Raw genomic sequence first — 12,883 nt, 5'->3', positions numbered from 1 at the left:
CGCGAGCAGGATACAAGAGACGAGGACGAACACACGCACCCTGGTTCTTTGTTTCCCGCCACTATGCAATGCAGGTTGCCTTTTTGCCTTCGCCGACTGCTGCTGCAGCCTGCGCTGGGGCGGCCAGATGGGCGTCGACGCGCAACATATTAAATATTGGCGCGGGTGGGGCGATTACAATGCGCTGCTGGTCGCTCGGCGTCGCCCCCACGAGCCAGCGGCAGGTAAACGGGCCCGCAGTCAAGGAACTGACCACGATGACAGCAGGCGCCAGTTCGAGTCACAGCCGGCGATAGGGCTCTCACTGGCAGCAGCGTTTGCCGCGCCTGCTGGCGAGTTAGCTAGCGCCGATAAATCCACCGCGGCGCGGAGCTGTTCGTCCCCATGCGGCCGTCGTACTGTGCAGACATACACGCTCTCTCCACCTCATTCTCATTGATCGACTGGTGAAGGTTGCATCGCTGTTGACAGACTCGGCTTCTAGCCGCAACAGAGCTCGGACGCACGCGACAGTTTCGTTAGTCGGTGCGAAAGTGCTCCACAAGCAGCAGCGTGTTGAGACTCAACCCGAGAAGCAGTTGACCGGCGTTCCTGCGGATAAGGTCGTTGCCCCCCAATTCATTGCGGAGACCGCTTGCGCCCTGCTCACGGTGGCGAAGGGCCCCGTTGGATAAGCTATCTAGGCGTCATCCCCGATTGAACGCAGCAGCAACGTCTCCACAAGTTAGGTCCGTGGGAACGACTCCAGTCAGAGCTTGAGAGCACTGAGCCAGATGCCACAACCCACGTGAACTTTGTAGCACGCAGCTCACTTCGCAACAACAAGACTCCATAGTTGAAGTACATGTAGCCATATCAGCTTAAACAGGTATAATGGTTGACTACCTGGTACACTGAAATTGACTACCCGCAAAAGCCGCCGCAGCCATCCCATTTCCAGCAGGCAGCACCGATGTGGAAGCCCGGCAGCGACCGTCCCCAGGACAAGAAGCCCAAGCCCAGCAAGAAGGAGGATGCCGCGCCCATGAAGAGCGACGGGCTGCCGCCGCGCGGCGTGAAGAAGGCGCCGACCAAGTTCGTGCTGTCGCAGAAGACGCTGGCCATGAAGGTGCGCTCACTCGCCCCGTATCATCGCTGCTGGCTGGCCGTGTGTTGTCTGACCCCTGCGCGTTTTGTCGCTTTTCTCTACAGTTCATGCAGCGCAAGAAGGTAACGAACGCGCAGCGCGTCGCCGCCGTGCAGGAGCAGCACAGGCAGGACACGTGGGAGGCGGCGCCCGAGGACGACGCGCAGGACGACGACGGCTCCAGGGTCATCTGCACGCGAGACGTGCCCGACCCGTCGCTGCCGCTGGTGTTTGGCCGCCGATCCTTCGGCGGCTTCAACAAGGGCGTGGAGGACGAGTTCAAGGAGGCCTCGAGGGCGCTGCGCAACGCGGCGTCCGAGGAGAAGGAGCTCCGCGAGGAGGTCTCGGCAGAGGAGATGACGTCGCGGATGCTCAAGTACACGGGGCTGGGCCGCCGCAACGGTGGCAACAACAGGAGCGGCGGCGGCGGCAAGCGCCCTAATGGCAACAAGCGTCAGCGGAAATAAGCATCGAGTCCCCTCAGGTTGATAAGTTATTGCCCGCACCACGCGACGGGGTCGAGGCGGAGTGTGCGTGCTCTAGGGATGCTGCAGTTGTCACTCATCGTCGCTGGCGTCTTCGTCGCTGAAATAGCTGCCGGCTTTGCGCTGAGGTCGACGACGTGCGGATATTGCTGCAGACGCTGCAGACGACGGCGGCGTGGTCGCCTGCAAGGGCGCTGCATGGTGCGTCAACGAGGCGGAAGACGCTGCCGACGGGTAGGCCCACAGCGAGATGGAGAGGTCTTCATCGTCGGAGCCTGTTGGCGGCGCTCTGTATCCAAAACCCATCGAATAACCCATTAGATAGACCCTCTTTGAATGCACCGCAGCAGCTAGGCCCCTCCCTCTCACACAGATTCACGTACAGCATGTCGACGACCCCTTCGTCGTTGAAATAGTGCGCGCGCTCGTGCGGGTCGAACTTCTTCTTCCTCTTCTTGAGATTCTTGCGGCTGCTCTTGCCCCCGGTCGTCACCGGCCGCTCGCGCGTGCCCAGCACGTTGCGCGGGCACTCGTAGGACACGTGCCCCAGCTCGCCGCACTCGAAGCAGCGCTGCGACGTCGTGTACTTGCGCTTCTTGGCGAACTCCCGGGAGCGGCCGTTGTCGCGGCTCAGCGACACAGCCAGCGTCATCCCCTCCAGCGGCAGCTTGTCCATCGCCGCCACCGCCTTGGCGCAGTCCCCGGCCCGGGCGAACTGCACGAAGGCCACGCCTCGACTGCGCCGCGTCTGCTTGTCCCGCAGCACCAGCACCCGCGCCAGCTTCCCGAACGGCGCGAACAACTGCGCCACGTCGTTGGTGGTGTAGGCGTACGGCAGCATTGCGACGTAGGCTGTGCACGGCGACACGCCCGTCGGGACAGCGGCAACCGTGGTGGTGGTGTCGGGCGGCTCCATATTGCCACCTAAGTTAACGATTAAGTCGACAGCCGACATCGACCAATTAAAATAGCGCGGTTCACTAAGTAGACACTAACATGTGTCGACTTAATAGAAGATGTGGCCAATACATCGACTATTGTACGACGCTCTCTTTGTCGACTTAGCGGGAAGCACTAACCTGCGCTTTAGCGCAGCCCAAAGCCTTCTGCCTGGTTGATCGCCAACAGGAGACGCTCTTTGAGCTTGTCGCGACTGCTGTACTCGGGTAGAAGCAGGTGGTTGAAGCTGGTGGCACGATAAAACACATCGGGTTAGCTCAGCTCTCAGCTCAAAATGCTGCTTCAACATGGATCTCACCAGGTGTGCGCTGTGGGCAAGCGATCCGAGTCTGGTCCGTTGCGAGAGATGACAAACACGAGGTTCGAAAGTCCGCGAATGGGCACACGATCGCTTCCGGTTGCGAACCGCAGCAGCTTCTTCTTGTCGTCCAGCGGGAGCGCGTGCACGATAATCCAGAAGTCCCTGTCAGACAACGGCGGTTAGCTTTCGTATACAAAAGTGAAGCTTCTCATCGAGCACACACGAACTGGATAATTGTGCTGTCTTCTGTGAACCCATCCTCGTAATGTGTAGCTTCCTCGAGCGCCTCGAAGTCCAGGTTGCTGCTACCGCAGATCAGCAGTTGCAGCTCCTCCCACCGGAACATACTCAGCACTTCGCGATTGCAGACTTGATGGAAGCCGTGGTGGAAAGCCGCATACTGTCGAGTGACCGATTTGTTCAGCACGTAATCCACGTACAGTGATACGTACTCCTCCCGATTCGCAATTGTCACCGGAATAGAGCTGCCTCCCGGCTTCAGTTCCACCGTCTTCACCTCGCCGAACACTTCGTACGAGTACTCGAAGTTGCGCTGATAAACCCCTTCTACGTCGCCCTGAAAGTTCAACAACTGCCGCAGACCGCGACCAAGATCCGGTAGTGCTACTTCAAGATCCTCCAGACCTAACGGGCACCCCATTAGCTTTTTGTACACGATGTGGGGGAAACTTACGTCCAGGATGACGGCGTTGTAGATTGCAAGAGCCAGCAGTGTGCCAATGAGCTCGAACTCCATTGTAGCTTCCAACGAATCGCTGTTAAACCACAACGTGCGCGTCTCCTCGTCATACGTGAACATCCCGTAAGCCGGGTCCAATAGCTGTCGGATAAGGATCTGAAAAAACTCCTTCTGCACGCCACCTTCATCGATACCTTCCTCGCCGACAAACTTGACCTTCAGCGGTTTTTTCAGCGTCTCCGCTGACGACGACAAGTGCACCAATTGTTGCAACGCATCCTCCACGATGTTGTCTCGCCGCACCTTCAGCACCAAATACGGTGATGGCGCACTTTCCATCGTCAGAATTGAGCGAGAAGACAACACGGCGTCTTGTGCACGTGCGCGCTGTTCAAGGTCAGAGTCAATCTGGAGAACCTTGCTCTTGGAAGCTGCATCTAGTACGAACGGAAAGTCACAAAATGACATTTCCGAGAGCATGCGTTCTGGCATGTGCTCAGCTTCCCGTTCGGCCTCCTCTTGCTCATGTTCACTTTCGTCTTCCTCTCCGCCTTGCTGTCGGCGACGTCGCAGTTCTTCATGTTCCAGCCGACGAACAGCCCGTGTCGCAGCGCGGCGTTTTTTCCAGAAGATGATGGAGCGTGAGTAGTCTTGCACAATATCCACCTCCGAGTTCACGGCGTCGTTGTAAAACTCATCATATGTGGCGAACGGCTCGTGGCCGTTTGCACGCTCTCGGTTTACAGCATGGAGTTCCGAAAGCACACCGCAGGCGGCATACACAAGGTCCATCTTGCGCGATCCGTAAAGGCAGACTGTGATAGCTTGCTGGAGTACATCCATAAGCCGATGCAGTTCGTCAGTCGAGAAAAAACTCATCCATTGAGCACGCACAAGAGCCTTGGCGTCTTCCGGTAGGTAGTAGAACAGTCTGCAAAGTCCACCCACAACGTTCAAATAGTCTGGGTCAAACATCGACGGGTGCTCGAGCAGTACCAAGAAGAACCGCAGTGCACGCGGGGCGCGCCACGTCGAGCAGACGTTCCAAGGCTGCGTCACCAGCATCTCCAGGGCGTTCCGGAAGGTGTTTTGCATCGCCTCCTGGTCGCTCCCAGTCATCGCAGCATCCAGTAGCGCAAACACTCTTCCCATCTGGTCGCGATCAATGCACCACCACTGCGTTTGGGCTTCGACCTCGTCTGTCCCGTCGCCCACATTAACGAACGCAGCACTCAGTGCATCCGGATCAGAGAACGCCTGGTATACCAGCCTCTTCACGACGCGGTAGTCGCTCGTCTCCGTCGCGAGCTTTAGGGCGTTCTCCAGTTGCGTCCCCATTGGAACAGCAGGGGCAGAAGCAGAAGCAGAAGCAGGAGCGCTCACTGCATTGTCGTTGGTGGTCGAAGTGGAGCGAGCCTTCGTGGCAGCAGAAGTCGCGAAGGAAGAGGAGGAACTGGAAGAAGTAGCCTTCTCACTGGCAGCTGCTGGTGCAGTAGCAAGGGCCTCTGTGATGCTGGCGGCCGCCAGGTTGCTCGTCACGGACGACGTTGAGGCGGGCGGCACTTCCTTGAGCGTCTCCATCTCGACGTCCTCCGCCTGTTGTTGCTGCTGCTGGCGCGAGGCGTCCTCCATCTTGACGTCCTCTTGGGTGTGTGCAGACGCGTCCACCTCCGCGTCCGCGTCCGCCTTGGGCGTGGACGCTGCAGCTCCGTTGGCGCCCTGCTGCATCTCCAGCAGCGCGCGCGCCACGGCGTCGTTGGGCTCCAGCCCCTGCGAGAGGAAGCGCGCGTACGCCGTGCGGAACAGCTCTTGGAGCTGCTCGGCCTCCGCGCTCTGCTGCTGCTGCGTGTCCATCGTCGCCCGCAGACGCTTGTTCTCCGCCTTCTCTGGCAAGTTGGCCAATGCGTATAGATCTTTGAAGTGCATGACCGATAGTACTGCATTGGCCGAAATAGTTCCTCTTTTCCACCAATGAAGTGAAATAAAACATGCGATTGGGTGTTAATGATGGTTCGAGAACGGCTCCAACGCTGCGGCTACCTGCCCTTCATGCCGCCGCACTGCATGAACCTCCATGAACATCACGACAATGCGTGCGACTTCGTACACCTGCTCGCGCGAGCTAGCAAGAATGCAGAGCTTGGGCGCGTCTAGACGGGCATTTCGCGGAAGGCGTTCTATACAAACTTCAAGACACCTGTCTCAGCGGGTAGACGACAGGTTTTCCGCCAATCGGAACGCGCCGTTCTCTTCCGACACCTCGAAGCTCGCACTTCACCGTCATTATTCCGCACGCAGCGCGCCACGTACGTCGGGAGCCGCTGGGCGCTGTGTACCGAGCGAGATGGACGCCAAGATGCAGGCCTGGCGCAAGAAGATGCCGTCCACACGGCAGCTCGCGTCCAGCCTCAACCACCTCGTGCAGCAGAAGGCCGTGGCCGCGCTCTACACGCCCACGGAGGTGGAGCGCATCAAGCAGATGACCGACATGATCGCGCAGGCCACGAGCGACTTCGAGGCGGACGAGGACTGGGACCGCATCCTGCGCGTGGTGGACGCGCTCAGCAACGTCAGCAGCCGCGCCGTGTACGTGGCGGCGCTGCAGTGGGAGTTGTCGTGTCTTACTGACTCTTGTGCTGTTGTGCTGCGACTTCTGCGTCTGCTGTTGCAGGCTCAAGGAGTCGGTGCGCTACCTGAAGCTGCGGCTGGGGGACCCGTCCTCCCGCGTCGTCATCCTGGCGCTGACGCTGACCGAGTCCATCGTCAAGAACTGCGGGGACCTGGTGCACCAGGAGATCGCCACGGAGCCCTTCATGAGCGAGATGGAGACGCTCTACAGGGTGAGCTGCATGCTGCAGTAGTAGGTGGACCTGCTGAGTCTTGTGGGCTGATAGTGTTGTTGTTGCTGCTGCTGCTGCTGCAGACGCACGCGAACAAGCGCGGTAGGGACAGTATGGAGATCGCCAGCCGCGTGCTGGACATGGTGCAGGCCTGGGGAGAGGCCTTCCTGCCATACAGAGTGAGTGCAAGACAGTGCTGTCATATTTGCAGTTGGATTGGCCGACTAACGTGACGTTGCGACTTCTGCAGCACGAGTTCCCGCTGTTTGTAGACACATACCACAACATGCGCAAGAAGGGCATCAAGTTCCCGGAGCAGTACGACGAGTCCAAGGTGCCAGTGCTCACTCCGCCGCCGGATACGCCAGCTGGAGGGCGAAGTGATGCAAGCGCAGCAAGTGGCAGGGCCATTCCGTCTAACCAGACGCGTGGCTCGAGTTCTATCGACACCTCGTCCTACTCCAACACCAGCAGCGGCTTAGGCGGTTTGTCGACCCCTGAGCTCTATCGTGTTGCGACAAATGTGTCTGAGATGTTTGAGGACATGTTGTTCGAAGCGCAGAAGGACGCTTCTTCCATCGGCAGCCATGGCGTTATGGAAGAGCTGGCTGTAGAAGTGAGAGAAATTCTACACAGAATGGAAGGTGCTATTCCGATCGCTGTGGCCGAGGGTGACGAGGTAAGCTTAGTACTTGAATTGTCGGGTATCCGTGTGTCGTGCTTGGTTAACGCTTTGTTGCAACAGGATCTTGAAAAGTACCTGTCGATCAACGATGACCTTCATGCTGCGCTGAAAAAATATGACAAGCTGCTCGCTGGAAATCAAGTCGCCGAAGCGAGAGCAAATGGCAACCCCCAAAACGATGACATCGATCTTATCGATCCATTTGGACTCGAGAAGGCCATTTCGCCCCAAAACAACCAAGATTCGGGCGACGACGATCCTTTCGCTGACTTTGTTCGCGCTCGAACTGGAACTATCAAGAAAAGTCCTGAAGCGATAAAACCGATTACCACTGCGAGAAAAGCTGACGTCCAGGATGCAGCGAAGGCACCGAAGCAGGAGGACGACGATCCGTTTGCGAGCTTCGTGCAACAACGCGCAACAAAGATCCTTAGTAGTAGCAACCAGGACGTGGAGAAGGAGGTGAAGCCTGCAGCGCCGGCCAAAGATTTGATTGACCTCTGGGACGGTAAGAATCTTGTTGGCTCATGTATGTCGGCGTAATTGCACTGACGCATGCGCAACCAACAGATATCCCTGCTGCAACGCCTGCACCTGCATCGGCTCCGAGTCAACCGGCCACGCAGCCTGATCTTTGGGGAGATGACTTGCTCAGTAACCAGATTCCTGTGTCTCAGCCTGCTGCGGCACCTGCTGTGTCTACGGATGATCTGTGGGGTGGTATGTTACCCTTACGAGTAGTTGCGATTGTCAGGAAGCTAATTCATACTTTTCCGCAGGTGAAAACACTTTCTCGATGTCGGCCGCGTCCGTATCATCGCAGCCTGTTCGCCCCAGCACCACTAGCAGCACTCTAGGTGCTAGCAGCTCCAACGACCCCTTCGATATGCTGGACTTTTCAACGAAGGTTTGTGCTATGCTTTTACTTAGCTGCAGCTGCTATCTGTATCGCTAACTAGCGTCTGATGTTCAGGCTTCTATCTCGTCCCCAGCCAACCCCTTCGATGGTCTTCAGCCTGCCTCTCCAGCTCAGCCTCAGCAACATCCACAGCCCACAGTCAACAAGTCGTTCAACCCCTTCGACTTCTAGATGGATTGTGTGGTGGCTAAAATGGTGTTGTTGTACGCTGATGTATATGCAAAATACAGCGAAAATGTCAACAAAAGCGTGAATTCACAGCTGAGTTGTCTCAATCTCTCAAAAGGATGAATTAGCGGTCCTAGATATGCATCGTAATGAAGGTGATCGACCTGACCGGCTGTGCCTGCACCCCACTCAATCGCGCGTGGTCGTCATCTTCAGCCTCCCTTCACTTGGAGCCCTTCGCCGCATGCTTCTGGGCTCGCTGAGGCGCGTCGCGCTCACCTCCAGTTGTCTCGGCCTTCGCGTACTCGCCCTTCACCTCCTTGTGAGCCGTGCCAGCAACGGTCTTAGCGGCTTCCGATTCCCTCGCGCGAGTCTGCTTCATAGCTTCCGGGGCCTTGTCGGTGTTGGTCTGCTCCTGGGTCGTCGTGGGATCCTTGGGCTTCGTCGTCTTCGCCTCCACCTTCGCAGTGCCAGTGGCGGCCTCAAGCTGCTCCTTCGCCTTGTCCTTCACGTCGCCAGCCTTGTCCTTAGCTTGGCCGGCCTTGTCCTGTGCCATATCCTTCGCTCGACCGGCAGTCTCGGCAGTCTTGACCTTGGCCGCACCAGCCTTCTCCTTCGTCAGCTCGGTCGCTTCGCCAGCCTTGTTCTTGGCCATATCAGCGTTGTTCTTCGCCGTCTCCTTCGCCTGGCCAGCCTTCTCAGCCGCCATGTTCTTCAGTTCACCCGCCTTCTCCTGGGCCTCACCAGTCTTCTGCTTGGTCATTTCCATCGTCTCGCCAGCCATCTCCTTACCACGCTCATACCCTCGCGCGAAAGTCTCCTGAACCTCGTTCTTCGTCGCTGCAGCCGCACCTGTCGCCACCGCCACCTTCGTCTCCATTTCCTGAGCCGTGCTCGATTGCTGGGCTGCCAGCTTGGCGTTGTACAGCGTCTCCGAGATGTAGTTCACGCTCTCAGTCACCATGTCCACGGTGGTGGCAGCCACCTTGCAGCCGAGTCCACCGGTCACCTTGGTGTCCATCTTCGCCGCCGCGGCCGATACGCCCAGGCGCGCATCCAAGTCGCGAACCTTTTGCACAACTCCGCCGGCCTTGGTGCTCATGCCCAGCTTCTCGTCACCGACCTCGGCAGCGCGAACTGCTTCACCTACAGCCACTTGAGCACCGTGGGTGGCTTGGCTGGCAATGTTCCCAATGGCGTCACGTAACTTCACCAGCTGCTCGTTGGTCGTTTCCAGTGCGTCGGTGGCGCGTTGGCGGCCCGAATTCACCCAGTGGTGCAGTGTGTCCACGGCGTGCTGTCCGCGCGAACCAGCGTACTCGTTGTCGTAGGCGACAGCTTGCGTCTGGAGGTCGTCGAGGGAATCGCGCACCTTGTTCATGCCATCGATCGCCACCGGAACCGATCGCTCCGACAGGTCCTGCCCCTGGGTCTTCAGCTTCTGCGTCGCCGAGCGCGATGCATCCAGCGCCGACTTCAGGTATTGGCCCGCGGGCTCGAAGCTCGAGTGATTCTTCTCGTACTCCCCAACACGCTTCGTCAACTGCGCAAACCCGAACGCGTGAGTCAACTATCGCATCTCAACACCGTAGTGATCTCATGCATGACGAACGCACCTCCGTCAGATAGGAGTCGGCCTTCTGGGCCGTGTCGTGGATCTGTTCCTTGGCACGGTCGATATCGTTTTGGTGGGCGTCCATCTTGCTCTGCAGGTCGGCCATTCAGATCGCTGGGGTCTTTTTGGTGCTAGTGTGTTGCTCGAGAGGCAGAACGCACAATGAAGACGCCGAAAGGGAACTGAGCTATCGCGCCGTTAGGTCTGCAAACATTTCCCCGGTTTGCCTGCGCTTCTTGCGACGGCACCTCGTCCCAGCGAGTGTTGGGTGGAGACACTCGACAATTGCACCAAGCTTGACGTGTGGTGACAACGGCCTTTGCATTCGTTGGGCTTTTTCCAGGCTAAGCGAAGGGGGTCCCAAGCTTTTCTCAACTATTTCATTCTCCACCAGGAAATGACGGCGATATATCGTGCAGTTAGTGACAAATGGTGCAGGCAACGCGAATGTCGAGAAAGGATGTCTTGTTGGCTAGAAAAATGAAAATGCAAAGCTGGGGTGAGCCTCGCTCTCCTACACCTACGCGCTCTTCGTCCCGGACGTCTTCTCGCTCGAGTCTTCCGCCGACGAGCCTTGGAACGCGCTGGCCACGTAGCCCAGCGACGAGGACACGACCCCCGTCGCACGCTCCATCAATGTGGGGCCAGCGTCCTGGTCGGCGCTCTTCGAGGTCGACGCGTCCGTGGGCTTGAGCTTCTCCGACGCGTCCGATGCCTTGTTGGCCAGACCCCCGGCAGCGTCCGAGACTGCCGTCTGCGCTGATGCGGCCTGCTCCGCCATCGCCTTCTGCGTGGCGGTGATCTGGTTCTGCAGCGCCTCGAAGCCGTGGAAGGTGGCGTCTCGAGTGGAGTTGACGAGCGACGAGATGGAGTCCTGCCAGGACGAGGCCGTTTGCGCGCCGCTGTGTTTGGCGTTGTCCACGCGGGCGTTGATCGAATCGCGAACGTGCTGGTCGTAGGCCTGCGCAGACTTGCCCAGGTTGTCGAGCGCCGATCCCGCTTGGTCCATGGAGCGCTTGACCGAGTCGACGACGGCGTCCGAGGCGCTGTTGCCGTCCGTGCGGATGTCCTCCCCTGTTCGTCTGAGCTGGTCCACGGATGCCCGAGCACGGTTCATGGCGGCCTGGAAGTAGGACGTGGCCGTCTCCTTGGAGGACTTGTTCGAGTTGTCGTAGTCGGTGAACTTACTCTTGAGCGAGTCCAGGTAGCCCGCCGCCTCGGTGGCGCCGTTCTGGAGCTGCTCCTGCAGCTTGGTGAACTCCTGCTGGGTCTTGCTGCTAGAAGAGTTGTCGGAGGTCTTGTCGGAGATGGCCATGGTCGATGGTTAGCGTTGGCTGAGGTTGTGGTCGAGTTGCTTGCTGCGCGTGCGCGGTAAAAAGTTGGAATGAGCTCCTAGCGTCGAGCGGTAGTGGGTCATTTGCTTGAAGGGCGCCATGGGCAGCCATCGATTGCCATTTGGTGGCTGCTCGGGAATGTGTCACTGAGAAATCCTTGGTTCCGGTAAATGAGAAACCACTTGGTAGCGGCCTTCAGCTCCACGCCCATTGTCGATCGGCCTGGTTGTGTTATTGGTTGACCAGGTTGAAGTTGGTCTTGGGGACAGAGGGGGCCAAGACCATTTCTGCTTTCGCTGCTTCGAGGCCATGACGAGCACCATCGATCCTCGCGCTCTCGCGATTGCCATCGAGCTGGCCAACCAGCTATCTAGCGACGGTGCATTCGTCGATGAACACGACGCCAATCTGGACGGCGAGCACATGCTCACCCCGAGCAAAGTCGTCACGAGCGAATCGCTACTCATTGAAGACGGGCTGGCATCCCAAGGTCTGGCCCCAGACATCGTCAGCGTCATGGACGTCACCGTGGAGACTGCAGCTGCTAACGCAAGAGATACCGCAGCGGTGCGTGCAGGGCTGCATCGGAGCACAAGCTGGTGGTCGCTGATTGAGCGCATGGTAGATATTACGGAGGAGGACTTGCTGGTGATGGAATGGTAAGCTGTATACAGCTACCCTTGTCGAGACGAAATATCTAATGTAGCAAGAAGTTGAATTCAATAAAGTAATCGACATCTCTACAAATTCGTCCTCCGGCCCGGAAGTTCCGGCCTTGATCACTAGTATTGGTAGTCAATATAGATCGCGCTAAGGCTCATTTCATTCTCGACTCCGTCCCACCTATCGTTGCCTGCCAATCTTGCAACTTTTCCCGAGTATCCGCTCCAGATCGGTTCGCTGAGGCAGACTTGACAAGGGGGATGCCAAGATGTCGGGGTCAACGGGAACCGTAGCCTCGAAATTGATGTCGCCGTACTCGATGTTCACGAAACTCCACTCGAAGATCCGAACGGTGCTCTTGGACAAGCCTATACTGATGGTCTCCATCGCCACCACTGCCCGCTATTTCTTTATCGAAGCACGCATACCTATCGTCGCAGTCGTCCTCGTATTGGTCATCTTTCTCGGCATCATGACGCATATGCACCTGCCGCAGCATGAGGTCCGCGTGGACGTCGACGTCCAAAACGCGCAGTCGTTCAGAGGCCCGCCAATTCATTTATGATATTGAATCGGGTCCACCGTTAAAAACTGCAATTTCACGCTTAAACAAAAGTAACAATAACAACAATTTAAAAACAATAACAGCAATTTATATAGTATTGGAACAATAAATTGGTTGCAATTGTTGTATTGGAAAATTAACCACTGAACAATATCAAAAACATATTATATTGCTTAAGTACAAATTAAATCAACTAATTGTTCAATATTAAAACAAAATTGAAGTTCAATATAAATTATTGTTATTGTTACTTTTGTTTAAGCGTGAAATTGCAGTTTTTAACGGTGGACCCGATTCAATATCATAAATGAATTGGCGGGCCTCTGAACGACTGCGCGTTTTGGACGTCGACGTCCACGCGGACCTCATGCTGCGGCAGGTGCATATGCGTCATGATGCCGAGAAAGATGACCAATACGAGGACGACTGCGACGATAGGTATGCGTGCTTCGATAAAGAAATAGCGGGCAGTGGTGGCGATGGAGACCATCAGTATAGGCTTGTCCAAGAGCACCGTTCGGA

General features: G+C 57.3%; 7 protein-coding genes across 7 annotated transcripts; 3 read left to right on the top strand and 4 right to left on the bottom strand.

Annotated features, from left to right (window-relative positions):
• Positions 1–952: 952 nt before the first annotated feature.
• Positions 953–1,593, top strand: IUM83_18564 (M-phase phosphoprotein 6; the record flags this gene model as incomplete). The annotated part of the gene is made up of 2 exons (XM_067943571.1): positions 953–1,108; positions 1,192–1,593. 2 exons carry the CDS (start codon positions 953–955, stop codon positions 1,591–1,593), a joined length of 558 nt encoding a protein of 185 aa, XP_067792900.1.
• A 90-nt stretch (positions 1,594–1,683) lies between these two features.
• Positions 1,684–2,527, bottom strand: IUM83_18563 (RNA binding protein; the record flags this gene model as incomplete). Its single annotated transcript, XM_067943570.1, has 2 exons — positions 1,684–1,900; positions 1,995–2,527. 2 exons carry the CDS (start codon positions 2,525–2,527, stop codon positions 1,684–1,686), a joined length of 750 nt encoding a protein of 249 aa, XP_067792899.1.
• A 170-nt stretch (positions 2,528–2,697) lies between these two features.
• On the bottom strand, positions 2,698–5,498 carry IUM83_18562 (HECT E3 ubiquitin ligase; the record flags this gene model as incomplete). The annotated part of the gene is made up of 3 exons (XM_067943569.1): positions 2,698–2,797; positions 2,870–3,034; positions 3,100–5,498. 3 exons carry the CDS (start codon positions 5,496–5,498, stop codon positions 2,698–2,700), a joined length of 2,664 nt encoding a protein of 887 aa, XP_067792898.1.
• Positions 5,499–5,916: 418 nt separating this feature from the next.
• On the top strand, positions 5,917–8,187 carry IUM83_18561 (uncharacterized protein; the record flags this gene model as incomplete). The annotated part of the gene is made up of 8 exons (XM_067943568.1): positions 5,917–6,158; positions 6,244–6,412; positions 6,496–6,591; positions 6,663–7,091; positions 7,158–7,605; positions 7,668–7,817; positions 7,877–8,004; positions 8,071–8,187. 8 exons carry the CDS (start codon positions 5,917–5,919, stop codon positions 8,185–8,187), a joined length of 1,779 nt encoding a protein of 592 aa, XP_067792897.1.
• Positions 8,188–8,407: 220 nt separating this feature from the next.
• IUM83_18560 (uncharacterized protein) lies at positions 8,408–9,905 on the bottom strand (the record flags this gene model as incomplete). The annotated part of the gene is made up of 2 exons (XM_067943567.1): positions 8,408–9,727; positions 9,801–9,905. 2 exons carry the CDS (start codon positions 9,903–9,905, stop codon positions 8,408–8,410), a joined length of 1,425 nt encoding a protein of 474 aa, XP_067792896.1.
• Positions 9,906–10,319: 414 nt separating this feature from the next.
• IUM83_18559 (Anaphase spindle elongation protein 1) lies at positions 10,320–11,114 on the bottom strand (the record flags this gene model as incomplete). Its single annotated transcript, XM_067943566.1, has 1 exon — positions 10,320–11,114. One exon carries the CDS (start codon positions 11,112–11,114, stop codon positions 10,320–10,322), a length of 795 nt encoding a protein of 264 aa, XP_067792927.1.
• Positions 11,115–11,442: 328 nt separating this feature from the next.
• Positions 11,443–11,796, top strand: IUM83_18558 (uncharacterized protein; the record flags this gene model as incomplete). The annotated part of the gene is made up of 1 exon (XM_067943565.1): positions 11,443–11,796. One exon carries the CDS (start codon positions 11,443–11,445, stop codon positions 11,794–11,796), a length of 354 nt encoding a protein of 117 aa, XP_067792960.1.
• Between the last annotated feature and the right edge of the window lie 1,087 nt (positions 11,797–12,883).

Source organism: Phytophthora cinnamomi (assembly GCF_018691715.1).
Source record: "Phytophthora cinnamomi strain GKB4 chromosome Unknown Contig32, whole genome shotgun sequence".
Lineage (NCBI taxonomy): Eukaryota > Oomycota > Peronosporomycetes > Peronosporales > Peronosporaceae > Phytophthora > Phytophthora cinnamomi.
This window is presented reverse-complemented; position numbering and strand designations above follow the sequence as displayed.